The sequence below is a fragment of the Hyperolius riggenbachi genome, chromosome 10 (genome assembly GCF_040937935.1).
Source record: "Hyperolius riggenbachi isolate aHypRig1 chromosome 10, aHypRig1.pri, whole genome shotgun sequence".
Classification (NCBI taxonomy): domain Eukaryota; kingdom Metazoa; phylum Chordata; class Amphibia; order Anura; family Hyperoliidae; genus Hyperolius; species Hyperolius riggenbachi.
In genome coordinates, this window is record NC_090655.1 from 88,330,362 (window position 1) to 88,344,409 (window position 14,048).

At 39.9% G+C, this 14,048-nt stretch overlaps 1 protein-coding gene across 5 annotated transcripts in view; it reads right to left on the bottom strand.

Annotated features, from left to right (window-relative positions):
- Positions 1–2,249: 2,249 nt before the first annotated feature.
- Positions 2,250–14,048, bottom strand: part of BICC1 (BicC family RNA binding protein 1) — a 376,259-nt gene continuing 364,460 nt past the window's right edge. For 4 of the 5 annotated variants that reach the window (XM_068255069.1, XM_068255072.1, XM_068255071.1 and 1 more), the window contains 3 exons: positions 13,758–13,918; positions 7,915–8,014; positions 2,250–5,334 (listed from right to left, as the gene is read on the bottom strand). In XM_068255069.1, the coding sequence (XP_068111170.1) occupies positions 5,204–5,334; positions 7,915–8,014; positions 13,758–13,918 (392 nt within the window). In that variant the 3' untranslated portion in view covers positions 2,250–5,203. The remainder of the gene's footprint in view (positions 5,335–7,914; positions 8,015–13,757; positions 13,919–14,048) is intronic. The other variant, XM_068255070.1, reaches the window with a different exon arrangement.

Consider the following 14,048-nt stretch of genomic DNA (forward strand, 5'->3'; position numbering starts at 1 on the left):
CAAAAGGCTTTAATAGTGTGCACACAAGAAGGCAGGGTGGCCACCATCTTTTTATAAGTCCTTGCCAGGGAGTGCTTTTGAAAAGATAATGGAAACTTGACAATCCCTTATGAGGAGATAAAGAAGGGGATTCACTAGACTGAATGAGGTTCACAGTTGTCAAATACAGGGTTTTTTTTTTTCAGGTACCCCTTTTTCAGCTCACTTCATCTCTTAGTTCTTAAAGTGAACCTCCAGACTAAAAATCTACTCAGCAGCACTGAAAAGACTTGGGCCTCAATTCACTAAGATTATCTCCTGTCTTTAATAACTCTTCTAGAGTTGTTACCATGGTGATAAGGCATGTAGTATTCAGGAAACATTTTACCTCAGGCAAACCTCAAGTTAACTCTTCTGTCTTTAAGTTAACTCTCCAATCCTTAAAATAACTCCAGAGTTAAAGACAGGCTGTTAATTAACTGCATGTGAAAATAACTACAGAGGAGGTAACTTAACTACAGAGGAGGTAACTTAACTACAGAGGAGGTAACTTAACTACAGAGGAGGTAACTTAACTACAGAGGAGGTAACTTAACTACAGAGGAGGTAACTTAACTACAGAGGAGGTAACTTAACTACAGAGGAGGTAACTTAACTACAGAGGAGGTAACTTAACTACAGAGGAGGTAACTTAACTACAGAGGAGGTAACTTAACTACAGAGGAGGTAACTTAACTACAGAGGAGGTAACTTAACTACAGAGGAGGTAACTTAACTACAGAGGAGGTAACTTAACTACAGAGGAGGTAACTTAACTACAGAGGAGGTAACTTAACTACAGAGGAGGTAACTTAACTACAGAGGAGGTAACTTAACTACAGAGGAGGTAACTTAAGGAATGAAGAGATAAGATAACTCTCTAACTGCGTGGAGGTAAGTTTTCTCTTGCCTTATCTCTAGCATGATGTTAGTGAATTGAGGCCATTGTGTTTCTAACAGTTTCACAGCATCAGAACTTTGTTTTTCTTACCCAAGCCTCATTTTTAGCTTCACAGAAGAAAACTGTCCGGGCATTTTCCCCCTGATGCTGTGCAAAACCTGATGGGATTCCTGATGCTTTCGTTCTGCTGTTTTGGTGCAATTTTTTTAAAAATTTTAAATTTAGTGCACACAGCTGGGAGGGGTGATCAGCACACAGGACAGTTGGAACTGTGTCTCATGCTCCCGGCCACCTCCTTTCAGCCAAAGATAGTTGCCCCCATGAAATCACAAACCTTTGCCTTTTCTATTAAAACAAGGTGGGTAGGAGATTATATTACCCATCTATTTTAAATAACACAACTAATGTAACTTAATGACAGTATGTTTGTTTAGGCTGAAGTTTCCCTTTAAGGAGAAAATGTTCTGTTTAAATTAACTTTTCAGCATACTGCAATTGAAAATACCAAAACTAGGCGAAAAGGTTATTGTCAAAATTATTCAGTTTTTTTCTTGCATGCTGGTGGCTTAAAAGCAATTTTATTGATCAGGTGTGAAAATATAACCTAGGAGAAAAAAAAAATAAAAAAAGTGAATTGAATAAAGGGCCATGTGTCAAATAATGGATTTGTGTGTGTGGATTAAACACCATTCGGCTGCATTAAATTGTAGATGGAAGGTGCTCAGCAGCCAGGATGAGAGAGAGTTTTTGCAAAAAGTGAAAGAGCATGTGGGTGATTGGAGCTGTATATGCACCTGGGGTTAAATCACCTAGGCCGTTGCCTCATTTCTGATGCGCATCCATCTTCTAACAGAAGTGTCAGAAGAATGAAGAGCGGTGTGGAGTGCATTGGAAGGGAGGCAGTGGAGTAGGGCGAGTTAACACCTGCTTACACAGCCTGCCCCCTCCCCCCCCCCACACACACACTCCAAGATCAATTCTGCGTAATTTAAATAGTCCTGTTCATTCTATGTAACCAGCATAATAGGCAAGTTCAGTGGCCTTAATCAGGTTGTATTTTTAGATCGATGATGGCTGAGTTAATTGGTAGCAACAATTTTTAACTGTCTCTATTGCAACTTCACATCTACGGTGCAGCAAGACAGACCTCGGCCAGATTTTTATCATTACAAATTCAATGGAAATTTTAGGTTTAACAACTTTTTATCATTATTGAGTAGGGAGACAGATTTCTATAGATTATATTTGTATGCTATAGTTCAAAATATAGATCTTAATAGTTTAAAAAATCGTTCTAAATAAAGAGAGAAAAAATACACATTTCATAAAATAAGGGGGTTATAAATTTATTTTCTTGAACATAACACATGATTAGTTAAAAAATTCATTTAATGGTATAATTCCACATTTAATTAAAAAAGTAAAAATAAAAACCAGTTGTTGACCCCCACATGAAATACAATCTGTATCTGCTCTACATTTACAGATAACTTGTCACTTTCAAGGCACATTGTAAAAGTAACAAATATTGGGATTTTATAACTTCATTTGCGCGTGCAATGCACTGATCGTTTTGTCTTGTCCAGTCCTAACAATATTAAAATAAAAAATAAGGTAGAAGGATTCTCTGGAATATGTATTAAACGTACACATAAAGTCTTCTGATTACTCTTGCAGTACCTTTGTGATGATTGAAAAAAATATTCCCATGCCACACACAGTCATTTAAAACTATAGTTAAAGAACAACACAGAATTCTAAACATACTACCTAGAGGAAAACACTCTATAAAGCTTACATATAAAAAGTTGCTTTACCCAAAAGTGTTTAAAACTGTGGGATTCAAATAAGAGATCCGTGTGGCATTAAATGCTTACAAGTACCGAAACGCAACGACAATTTTGTATAAAAAGAAGTGGTTCATCAGAATAGTGTGCAAAACCCCAAAACCACCATTTGATAGTGAATTAAAAAAAAAAAAAAAAAAACTAAATCAATATAGTCATTTTACTGCTGCATAGAGAGTATGCCCAAAATGTAATTTGGTGCAGCAAATTAAAAATATATATATTTATATAGATATCTCAAAAACAAACTTTCCCTTTTGTGTGCAAATAGATGTGTGGCAAATTTATGAGGAAAGCTTTTTTTTCTCCTGCCTACGTGTTGGAAAATGCCTATTCACCGTGCCATGCTTCCACACCCTTATGGTGGCACTGATCAAGAACGCTTATGTACACTGTTACCTTGCTTGTATACAGCCCTAAGCTAGAGTGTTTTGAATATTTTTGGATGTAAATTTCTTACAGGCAGTAGCCAATCGTTTCATATGGTCTAAACCAGTTTTCCGTACATCTGAATGCCATACATTAGCCTTTTCGGTGCTTAATCAGGGTAGGTGACAACTCTTTACAAGCAAAGCTACAGTACATGCAAATTTAGAGAAATAAAAAGTAATCAGACAACTCCTACAGGAGGCATATGAAAACAAGGCAACGTGGTATATTTAAAGGTGCAAGTCACCACTGGGGCTTGGCTGTACAAGAAATGTCCAGCGGCGCAACTGCATCCATGACATCTATGTATTTAATACAATTCATCATACGGCTTATGTAATTCTAAGTCACTTGCCTTAGGTATACAAAGATTCTACTCAGCAATGTATGTAGCCCCTCTGGATAGATGCATAAAATGCAGTTGCATGGTTACTGGAATGTCACATGTATGCGTTTATACTACCATTGTGCCATTTTCTACAACTAACACTTCACACCTGCTTAATTGTTCACAGTATAGAATGGGTTATAGCAACGGATACAACTGACATTTCAGATTACAAAGAACACAAATCAACCTTGGATCATCAATATGTGAAATGTATCCCCAATATGCAGCTAATGGACAAGCCAACTAAACTGTTTACATTGCTAATTAAAAACTGAGACCCAGATATTACTCCAGACTAACATGGATTTTCTAAATTGCTGAAAATGATTGAGCTCATAGGTAAGGACATGGACGCAGATGTGTCTATAAATAAATGTAGCAACTTGCACAATTCATCTCCAACTTTATGTTGATGTTCGAGGGACAAGTGCAAAGGAGGAAGAATACTAAACTACGAAGTCCACACTGATCTTTTTCTCTGTTACAGTGAACTTGTTTCAATGTAAGCGTTCGTAAAAATATTAAATAACAGAATTAAACAAAAGAAAAATCTTACCTACTTGTAAAAAAAAAAGTTGCAAATTGCGCCCAGTTTCCAGCATAACATCTGCATAGATCAAATATTTTACAATACGTACAGAGGATGAAATGGTCGCTAAGGTATATGCACCAGGCAAGGATTGCTATGAGTATAGATTGGAGTTGGTTTATGAAAACCAGAGCAGATGTACCAAAAATAAACTGCATGGTAGTGGAGTTGAAGGAAAAAAAAAATAACCTTGTCCACTTTGTATGACCGTGTCCTTGCTGAAGATACTTCCCCTCCCAAAAGCTCCCAGCAGTTTACTGTGTGCTGAACGTTCCATTTTTTCTCACTAGAGTGCACAACCTCATCACTAGACTGAAGTAGACTCTCCAAAGGAGCATGTGAAAAAATCCATTCATGGGAGATTATACAGGAAGTTCAGCTAATCATAGAACCTTGGGTGTCACTGAGGCAGGAAGTGAAGAGAAATGTCCTCATCTGTAATATAATCCTGACACAAACACTTCTCACATGTTAAATACTGCTAACACCTGATGGCATTGCTTCCATCTTAAGGCATCTGATTTGCTATGGGTTTTTCATAAGCCAAAGCTTAGTTTGTTTACATTGAAGTGAAGAACATGAAATTTCCACAGGAGATAATATGGGTACCATGTAAAGTGCAGAAACATCTTGAGTACTAGAAAATTCCTTCACAATAAAACCATTATGTCATGCCCTCAAATAGAGAGATTAATTCTTCATTCAGTAAAGGTAAAATTTCAGTGCATACAATGAAGTTATACATAAAATACTAAAACATAAAATCATTAAATTTGTGTTTTTTCTTCATCTTTTTCCTATTGCAATTCAGTCCAGTCTACATAGGAGAGAGAAATATTTCCCATGATTTGGCATTTTGCACGACAACACGAGCGTCCCATGGACCAGGCACTTGTGTGAACTCATTGCTTTGGTCCGTAGAATCTTGACGTTAAAGTGCTGATGGTACAAAAGTTAGAATATGCAGCCCTGCTCACAGGTCAGTCATGATGTCCTTTGCACTTGTAGTCAAGTGATGTCACTGACTGCTACCAGCGACCGCTGACACTGGCAATGTCTGAGTGATACTGGCGTGGCAGTCTTCCACTAGCTCCTCCTTCTAGGAATGCAGAACGGATATTGGTCGGCTCAAATAGCTTCCTCCGATTTTTGTTCAGTTCTGTTGCAAAATGAAAATAGTTTTACCTTTGCACAATGTCAGGTTTCCTACTAACATTCAGGGTTAGCCTCTAATTAATTTAAAGGATTAAGTAACCCAAACATGACTTTCAAAGCCTGGATGAAAGAAGGTGGGCCAAACCAACTGCTATACTATTTTTTGAATATGAAAAGCAGACAAGTCATTAGGATGAGGCATAGTTGCCAAGAACAGGTGAACAAGTTATGTAACATTAGAATAATCACTAACTTATGAACCCTCCCTTACCTGATCCAAACATTTAACCATTTTCTTTTCAGTACCCTAGTACTTAAAGCATACCTGAACTAACATGTGATATGAGGAGATAAACAGAAGTACATACTAGTCCTAATAACTTCTCCAGGGGCCCTTTTTTGTCTTATTGCAAGGGTTAAAACAGGGCTTTTATCTATGCAAAGGAGGGATTCAAACAGCAGTGGAATTTAACCAGCCTCTCCCAAAAAAGAAACAGAAGCCAAAACGCCTCTATTTGGCTTAGCAATGCTGATAGAGGAGGAGTGCTGTACAGTTCAAATGTCTTTTTCTCTGAGCTGAATGAAGCAGATTTCTCATAACTGTATGACTGATTAGAACTGTCTTATTAATTCAGCCTTTAAATGTAAAATAAACGTCAGAGACCCCAGGAATGCTGTAGCACAACACACATACATATCAAGTTTATTTTCAGTTCAGGCTTGCTTTCACTTACAATTATAAAAGTGCACCTCAACTGAGAGCAATATGTCCTTTTAAAAAATACCCGTTGCCTGGCAGCCTTGCTGATCTCTTTGGCATCAGTAATGTCTGAAACACAAACCTGAAACAAGCATGCAGCTAATCCAGTCAGAAACACATGATCTGCGCCCTTGTTTAGGGTCTATGGCTAAAAGTAAGAGTTAGAGGATCAGCAGGACAGCCATGCAACTGGTATTCTTTAACCTCCCTGGTGGTATGATTTTTTTCTGGATTTTAGGGTATTTTTTGCACGTTTTAGATCACCCCCCCCCCCCCCAATAAAAATAAAAAAAGTCACCAGAAAGCCAGCATCAGCCCCAGCACTCACTTACCGCCCTGGCCTCAAGTGCTGCAATTTTCCCTCCATCCTCCGGGTGGCGCTGTAACTTTGTAGTGAGATCACTGATGGCGATCTCTGAGTGATTCAGAGCCTCGGAGGACAGGAAGGAGAACGGCTACAGACGTCTGGATCCCCCGGAAGGTAAGTAAAAGCTCTAGCTGCGCACTATACTCTGCATAGAGCTCCCGGTGGCTAGCCCAGGCTTACCGCCAGGGAGGTTAAAATGGAGTAATATGGAGGCTGCCATATTATAAGCTCAGGTGTCCTTTAACACAGTGTTCCCCAACCCTGTCCTCAAGGCCCACCAACAGTGCATGTTTTGTGGAAATCCACAGAGGTAGTTTATCAGCTCTGCTGAGACACTAATTACCTCACCTGTGCATGTTTGTTATTTTCTGCAAAACATGTACGGTTGGTGGGCCATGAGGACAGGGTTGGGGAGCTCTGCTTTAACTCTTATTACCTAGCCTCACCCTTAAACTGAACTTTCATATTAACTCTCAGAAAAAGAACAAACAGAAAAAGATGCAGTGAACTTGCCTTTACCTCTTCTCCACTGACTCTCCCAGCAAAAAATACAATGAGTACAGAAATATATATATTGTGTAAAGAATTACATCACTCAGTAGTTAAGATATATAGGGAGATGCACATGTTTGTTGGATTGCATTCAAATTTAAAGCAAATTGTATTCAGCTTGAAAATGGGCTGAGCAAATGCACTTCCTGACGATTTGGACTGGCCGATTCCAAGATGCAAATAATTCCAATTAAATTTGCATATGCAATGGAAAAATTACTCTCACTGACCAGCTCTACTCAGTAAACATAACTAATACCATTTTTTGAAAAAATTGCCACAGGTCACATGACATTTTGCAGCAAAAAAAAAAAGTTTGCTTTTGAGCTTTATTACAGACAAACCTGAACTAGTTACAATTTAATTTTATCAGTATTTGAGACCAGAAAGCACGTGTTTCATTCGCAAAGGCTGCCATTTCTATGGTTATTTTTATATCCATTATAATTATGCTCATGTCCATGTTGGCCATATTCCTGCATAAACCCTGTAGCAGTTGTTGGAAAATGGTAAGAAAAAACTACATTCAGAAATAGTCTTAAATTAAAGAAAATTCAGATTTTGGATTCAAATTCTGCCAAGCCCAAATACAAACAGTAACTACACACGGAGCATTTTAGTCAAAGCTTTTTCACACGTTTTCCTTGGTTTTCATTTTATATACATTACATTTTTAAACTACTAAAGAGCAAAAGTGTAATCAAATTAAGGTAAGAAAAGTTATATTGAAATGGAATTAATCAGGAACAACTTACTTTGAGTGATTACGTTGCTTGTAAATGTGCTGAAAGGTTATTTTTAATAATTAGGTGACAAGTCATGTATGAGAAGTTTTGTGAATAAAGCCCAATATATATACTATAATATATATACTATACTGTTCATAAATTTCACGTGCTGCATACCTGAGATGGCCAGTAACATTTTCCTTCTTGCACCAAACGTCGTTATTCCAAGCTCTTTCAAATCCTGATCTGTCAATGTGAGGAATGTCTGTAGATCAATCTAAAGAAAGGAAAGTCACACCATTTATTTGTCATATTATAAAAGTTTAATACGATGCACTTCTGATGAGAGGCTAGATTTAAGTTCATACATTTTTTTATATAATGAACTGTGGATAAGTAAAAACATTGGCATGGTTGACATTTTTTCAGGCCCCGATTAGTAGAAAAAGTTCTTTTGAATTTACTTGAGCGTGTGTATATATCTCATCGGCTCATATTGATCACAAGATCAGGAGCCAAAAAAATCTGCTCCTGAACGGCTCACAGAGCTCTGCCCTCATACAGTCAGCAGAGCGAGTGAGCTTCGGCAACGGGAGAGGGGTGCGATCAGTGGTAGTGGCGGGTCATCGGTAAGTCCTTTTTTGTACAAGAAGTGGTTAATATAGAATAAGTGTTTTCAGTTTTAAAAAAAACAATTCTAAAAAATACAAAAGCTTAAAAAAAAACCAAAAAAACTATTCATCCTAGTAAAGGCCAATTCTTTTATACCAGAGAGTACTTTTCGCCAAGTAGAAAATCAAACACACCCTATTCAGCAGCCAGTTGAATAATTTGTCCCCTGGCTAACATCTTTCTTCCAAGTGGTTAGACGTACCAAACATGTGATTTTCAAGAGCAACGTAACCAGATTTCTACTTAGAACAAATACATTTGGTTAAGTCAAGTTTATTATGTTTAAAGACTGGAGATATGAAAGATGTGGTTTCCAAGCTAAACAGAGACGCACTTTCCTTTCGGTGTTAAAGAATAAATATATTGCAGGCTGGTCTGAAACATTCTCCACTAGATTCCAGAATGAATATTTTATGTATCCAAACTAAATCTTCATTTGCAGTGTAAATCTAAAGTGTACAACTACGTTCTGATATTCTCATTGGTAATGGTTTAAAACGTAGCTCGTATCGGGTGCTTCTGGTGCCCAGATTACCTGTGATAGTTGCTAATCACGGCTATTAACATAGGTGCCTATGGAGGTGACCACATTACCTGGCAGATACGGTTATGCATCGGAGGGGCTGGGGGGACGGGAGGGTGTTAGGTTTCATCATAAAACCTCCCTCTCACATAAGCCCCCTCAATGTTTTACTCTAACCAGCCCCCCTGCTGAATCCTAGCCCTAAGGCGCTCCCCACCAATGCCTAATCCTACCTGCTGGGTAATAGGGGTGCTGTCATAGGTGCCAATGTTACCAAAAGCGATTAGGGGCTATTACAGCTAATTTGTATAGTGGGCACATTGAGGCACCTTTCCTGTCCACACTTCAGTTACAGGAATTTGGGCACTGTAAGCATTCACTATTTGTAAGAGCCACACAGCGCAGTTATGACCAATGGTGCCTATGGAAGCCACATATTACCCCAAATTAACTGCTTCGCCCTTCCAGTGCTGGGTGCTTCTTTATCTTCTGGCCGTGGACATCAGCAGTGGGCATGTACTAGTAGGATCTGGTCTGCACACGACTAGTAGAGCAAAGAGCTTGTGCACATAACTGAGGAAAGGGTCCCCTATGCTACATGGAGTGCCAAGGCACTATGAGCTGTGGGCGTGGCTTGTTTAGTTTATAGGGAATTAGAGTATTAAAACATAAAAAAAAAGTATTTGGCTTGAAGAATGCACTATAAATTATATGTAAGGAACACAAATATACAAAGAGTAAAAGTTTATCTCGGATCCACTAAGTTAGTCAATAATTGGGATTCTTATTTTCAATGCTCCAGCAAGCAAACACAGACAGGTCTAAGCTAGATTAAAATAAACAGTGCTCAATATGGAGGAATTTGCATGCAATAATCATGCAACAGCTTGCACAGAAAGCATAGGTCTCACCAGTTAATGCAGTTAAAGTACTGATGATACTGTAGCATTGCAGCCATGCACAAGCAAGATACAGGACAGACCATTAATCAGCAGCAGATTACACAGGAAGTATACTGTAGTCATTGGCTGGTGCTTTTGAGGAAATCCACATAGGCCCAGATTAGATGCATATAGCAAGAATTGATACAGGTGGCTGCCAGCCCACCCATGGCTCATGGGTCTCTGATGTATGCTGCATGTGCGCACCCACTTTGCACTAGACAGAGTACCACAGGGGCCAAAAAACAGATTTCCCGTAAAAAGTTCTATTATACCTGGGTTTACTATGCCAAATCTTAGTTCCATATACTTATAATTGTGCTTGCCGGGATCCAGACATTTCGTTTACTATACCCAAAGTTTTACTATATCAGCGCTTACTATAACGATATTATACTGTATTAAACAACATGATTTATATAATCATTTTAAAGAGAAACTGAAACCAAGAATTGAACTTCATCCCAATCAGTAACTGATACCCCCTTTCCCTTGAGAAATCTATTCCTTTTCAAAAACTGATCATCAGGGGGCTCTGTATGGCTGATTTTGTGGAGACACCCCTCCCACACATGATGTCCGCACCTCACAGCACTGAGGTACTGACATCACACTGTGGGAGACTTGTTGCATTGTGGGAAATAACAGCTGTTTCCAACTGCCAAAAAAGCAAGGAGCATCTCTTTCCACAGACATCACCTGCCAGCAGTAAAAATGTCACCATGTGATAAATGTCAGAATGTAAATCAGGGAGAGGAAAGAGTTTACAATGAGCAAACACTGACTAAATCATTTATACATAATTACTGTAAAAATTAAACACTTTTTTATTACATTACACTTAAAGGACTCCTACATGGAAACAGACACTTGTGAGCATTTTCCTTTCTATAGCAGATTCAGCTAATCAAAGCTCCCCAGAGAAGCAGAACTGCTGCAATGAGTCTGTAGAACAAGCTGCATCCAGCCAATGTTTGATTTCGAGTCCTGCTATGCCAATCTAAGTAAACCAATCACACAGTGTTCCACCGCACTCAGCCAAAAAAACTCAAAACCAATTAAACACCGAAAACCTAAGACGTATTCTCAGAAGACCGAATAAATATGGTGATCAGGTTCTCCAGCTTGTATGTGCAGCACCTAATGGTAGCGCCGTGCTTCCTGCATATTTTAGCAGGTGATCTAGCCCATATGGAAGCCAACTAATCATAGCAGACCACCATGGTAGCTGAAGGATACATGGTTTTCTTTAGCTTTCTAGAAAAACGTGTTACCAAGTTTATGTTGTAATAGAAACATTTTCAGATCAGTTTATTCCACTTACGCAATCAGAATCCAAACAAGTGGCTAGACTGCATCAGTGCAAAATTGCTAAAAGTTTGACCAGCACTGACCTCACTTTCATGTACATGAGAATCCGACTTTAGCCATTAAGATTATCAACAGTTATAAATTTAAACTTTTCCCAGAAATATGTTGGACTTTGCAGCATAGGATATCAGTTACATGTAACAAAGCAAAACAAATGGAGTAATGGGGTTATCTGCTATACACAGTACCACCCAACTCACATCTAATTATTAGTAAAACAGGCATACAGTAAAACTGTCAGAAAGCTATGGCAGCTGCCATCTTGATCGCTTACACTGTTGATTTAAAGAGTTGTAATCTCATATCTTCAATACTTGCTCCAGCAGAATGACTAGCTTTAGGATCACATTACAGCCAGGAAACTAGAAGTTAGGAGGTCAAGATGGAAGCAACCATAGCGCTCTAATGTCAGATGTACTTTAAGCAAAAGAACAGGGAACGCTATATGATGTACCACCAGATTTAAAAGCTCCCCGGCGTTCTATTTAGATCGCCAGGGCGGCTGTGGGAGGGTTTTTTTTTTATAAAAAAAAATCTATTTCATGCAGCCAACTGAAAGTTGGCTGCATGAAAGCCCACTAGAGAGCGCTACTGCCGCATATTTCTGATCGCCTCTGGCGATCAGAAGTAACAAGCAGGGCCGCGATGAGCGGCCCTCGTTTTGCTTTTCTCGTCGCCATGGCGACGAGCGGAGTGACGTTATGGACGTCAGCCGACGTCCTGACGTCAGCCGCCTCCGATCCAGCCCTTAGCGCTGGCCGGAACTGATTGGTCCGGCTGCGCAGGGCTCGGGCGGCTGGGGGGACCCTCTTTCGCCACTGCTCGCGGCGGATCGCCGCAGAGCAGGGGCGATCAGGCAGCACACGCGGCTGGCAAAGTGCCGGCTGCGTGTGCTGCTTTTTATTTGGCGAAAATCGGCCCAGCAGGGCCTGAACGGCACCCTCCGGCGGTAATGGACGAGCTGAGCTCGTCCATACCGCTCAGGAGGTTAAACATCCCCCAGATCTCCTGCCGATTACAAGCATTTCCGCTCTGAACAGGCTTGTTAGCTCAGGACACATGTTCTTGGTTGTAGAGGAAGGTGGTAATGATGTAAGGAATGATACCAGGTGCCATTTTTTCTTGGGGTAAATAGAAGCAATCAACCAGCAACGTTTAATTTGGCTGATCACTTTCACCTGAACAGCGTTTAGTTATCAAGAGGCATGTTAGCTCAGAACACATAACTGGCTGTGGAGGAAGATGGTAATGAGGGGTACAAGTAAAGGATGATGCCTGGCTCTATTCTGTCTTGGGGTAAATAGTTGCAATCATCCAGCAAAGTGGTACACTTGGTTGCTAACTTACCTGACCAGGGTTGGCCCAGGAATCAGGGAATGCCTTTTACAGATGTTACACCAATGTTAAAGGACACCTGAAGTGAGAGTAATCTGGACGCTGCCATATTCGATCTCATAGGGCTTCCCAGTCCTTTTTTGGCAACCTCAGTCCACCACTGTCATCCCCCCTCCACCTAAGAAGCTATTTAACCAACTGGTCAAATATGCCTTTAGGGATTTTCAGAAGTATGTGTCTCTGAGTGCTTCCGAATACAAACGACTTTGTACTGTGTATGCATGAGCACGCACTTGCTCATGTAGTATGGAGCCACTGTCTTTGGATGCACTCAGGGACACAAGTGCTTCCAACGGCTTTCCGAGGAGCAGCAACAATTAATCGCTGACAGCAGAGGAACTAGGACAGAAACAGAGGACTGGCAATGGCCTATGAGTGACTTATGGCAGTGATGGCTAACCTTGGCAGTCCAGCTGTGGTGGAACTACAAGTCCCATGAGGCATTTCAATACTCTGACAGCTCTTAGCATAACTCAGGGAGGCAGAGGCATGATGTGATTTGTAGTTTTGTCACAGCTGGAGTGCCAAGGTTAGCCATCACTGACCTATGAGATTCAGAGCCTTCCCACTTCATAGAGGAGTATCTGACCTACAAAAGAGGACACTTAAGTATTATTTTAATGCAAATTGCCTGGCTGTCCTGCTGATCCTCTGCCTCAAATACTTTATCCACAGACCCTGAACAAGCATATCAGATAATTGACTTACGTTTGATTGGATTTGCCGCATACTTATTTTAGTTGGGTTATTCAGACACCACTAATAAATGAAAGGTCAGCCAGACGCCAAACAATTGGTATGGTTTAAAAGGAAATAAATATGGCAACCTCCATATCGCTCTCACTTAAGGTGTGCTTTAGGTAGGTGAACATTGGCTGCCTCTATATGGCCATGATAGAGAAACTGGAGATGGGCATCAACAATAAAGGTCAGAAGTTTAAACGGTAGCTGGGAGATAGAGCAACATCAGTGAAACTGCAGTTCTACTGTGATTTTAGCAAACACAGGTACTCCAATACTAATCATACAACATCAGAATCATCCATGTAGCGGTTCCCAATGTGCAGTTATCTGTGTGACTGTAGTGGCCCATTAGATACACCAGTGCATCCACTGACCTCTTGCTGCTGGAAGATGTCTGTGTATTTTCCCAAGCCAAGCTTGCTGAACAGTTCAGGCAGGTCGGAACCTTTGAAGGAACTATTTAAGTTACAACCGTTGCTTCCAGTTAAAGAGGAGATGCAGTCCATATAGTTACTATTACTAAGGTAGTGTTCTGCTGTGGATCAAAGCAAACAAGAAGCAAGAAACAGTTATATAAATGCAGCGACAGTCAAACTTTCCTCAAAAAAGCAAGTTCAATAAATATAAAGCAATTCTGAAGTGAAAATCTAGTGAGAAACCATCCC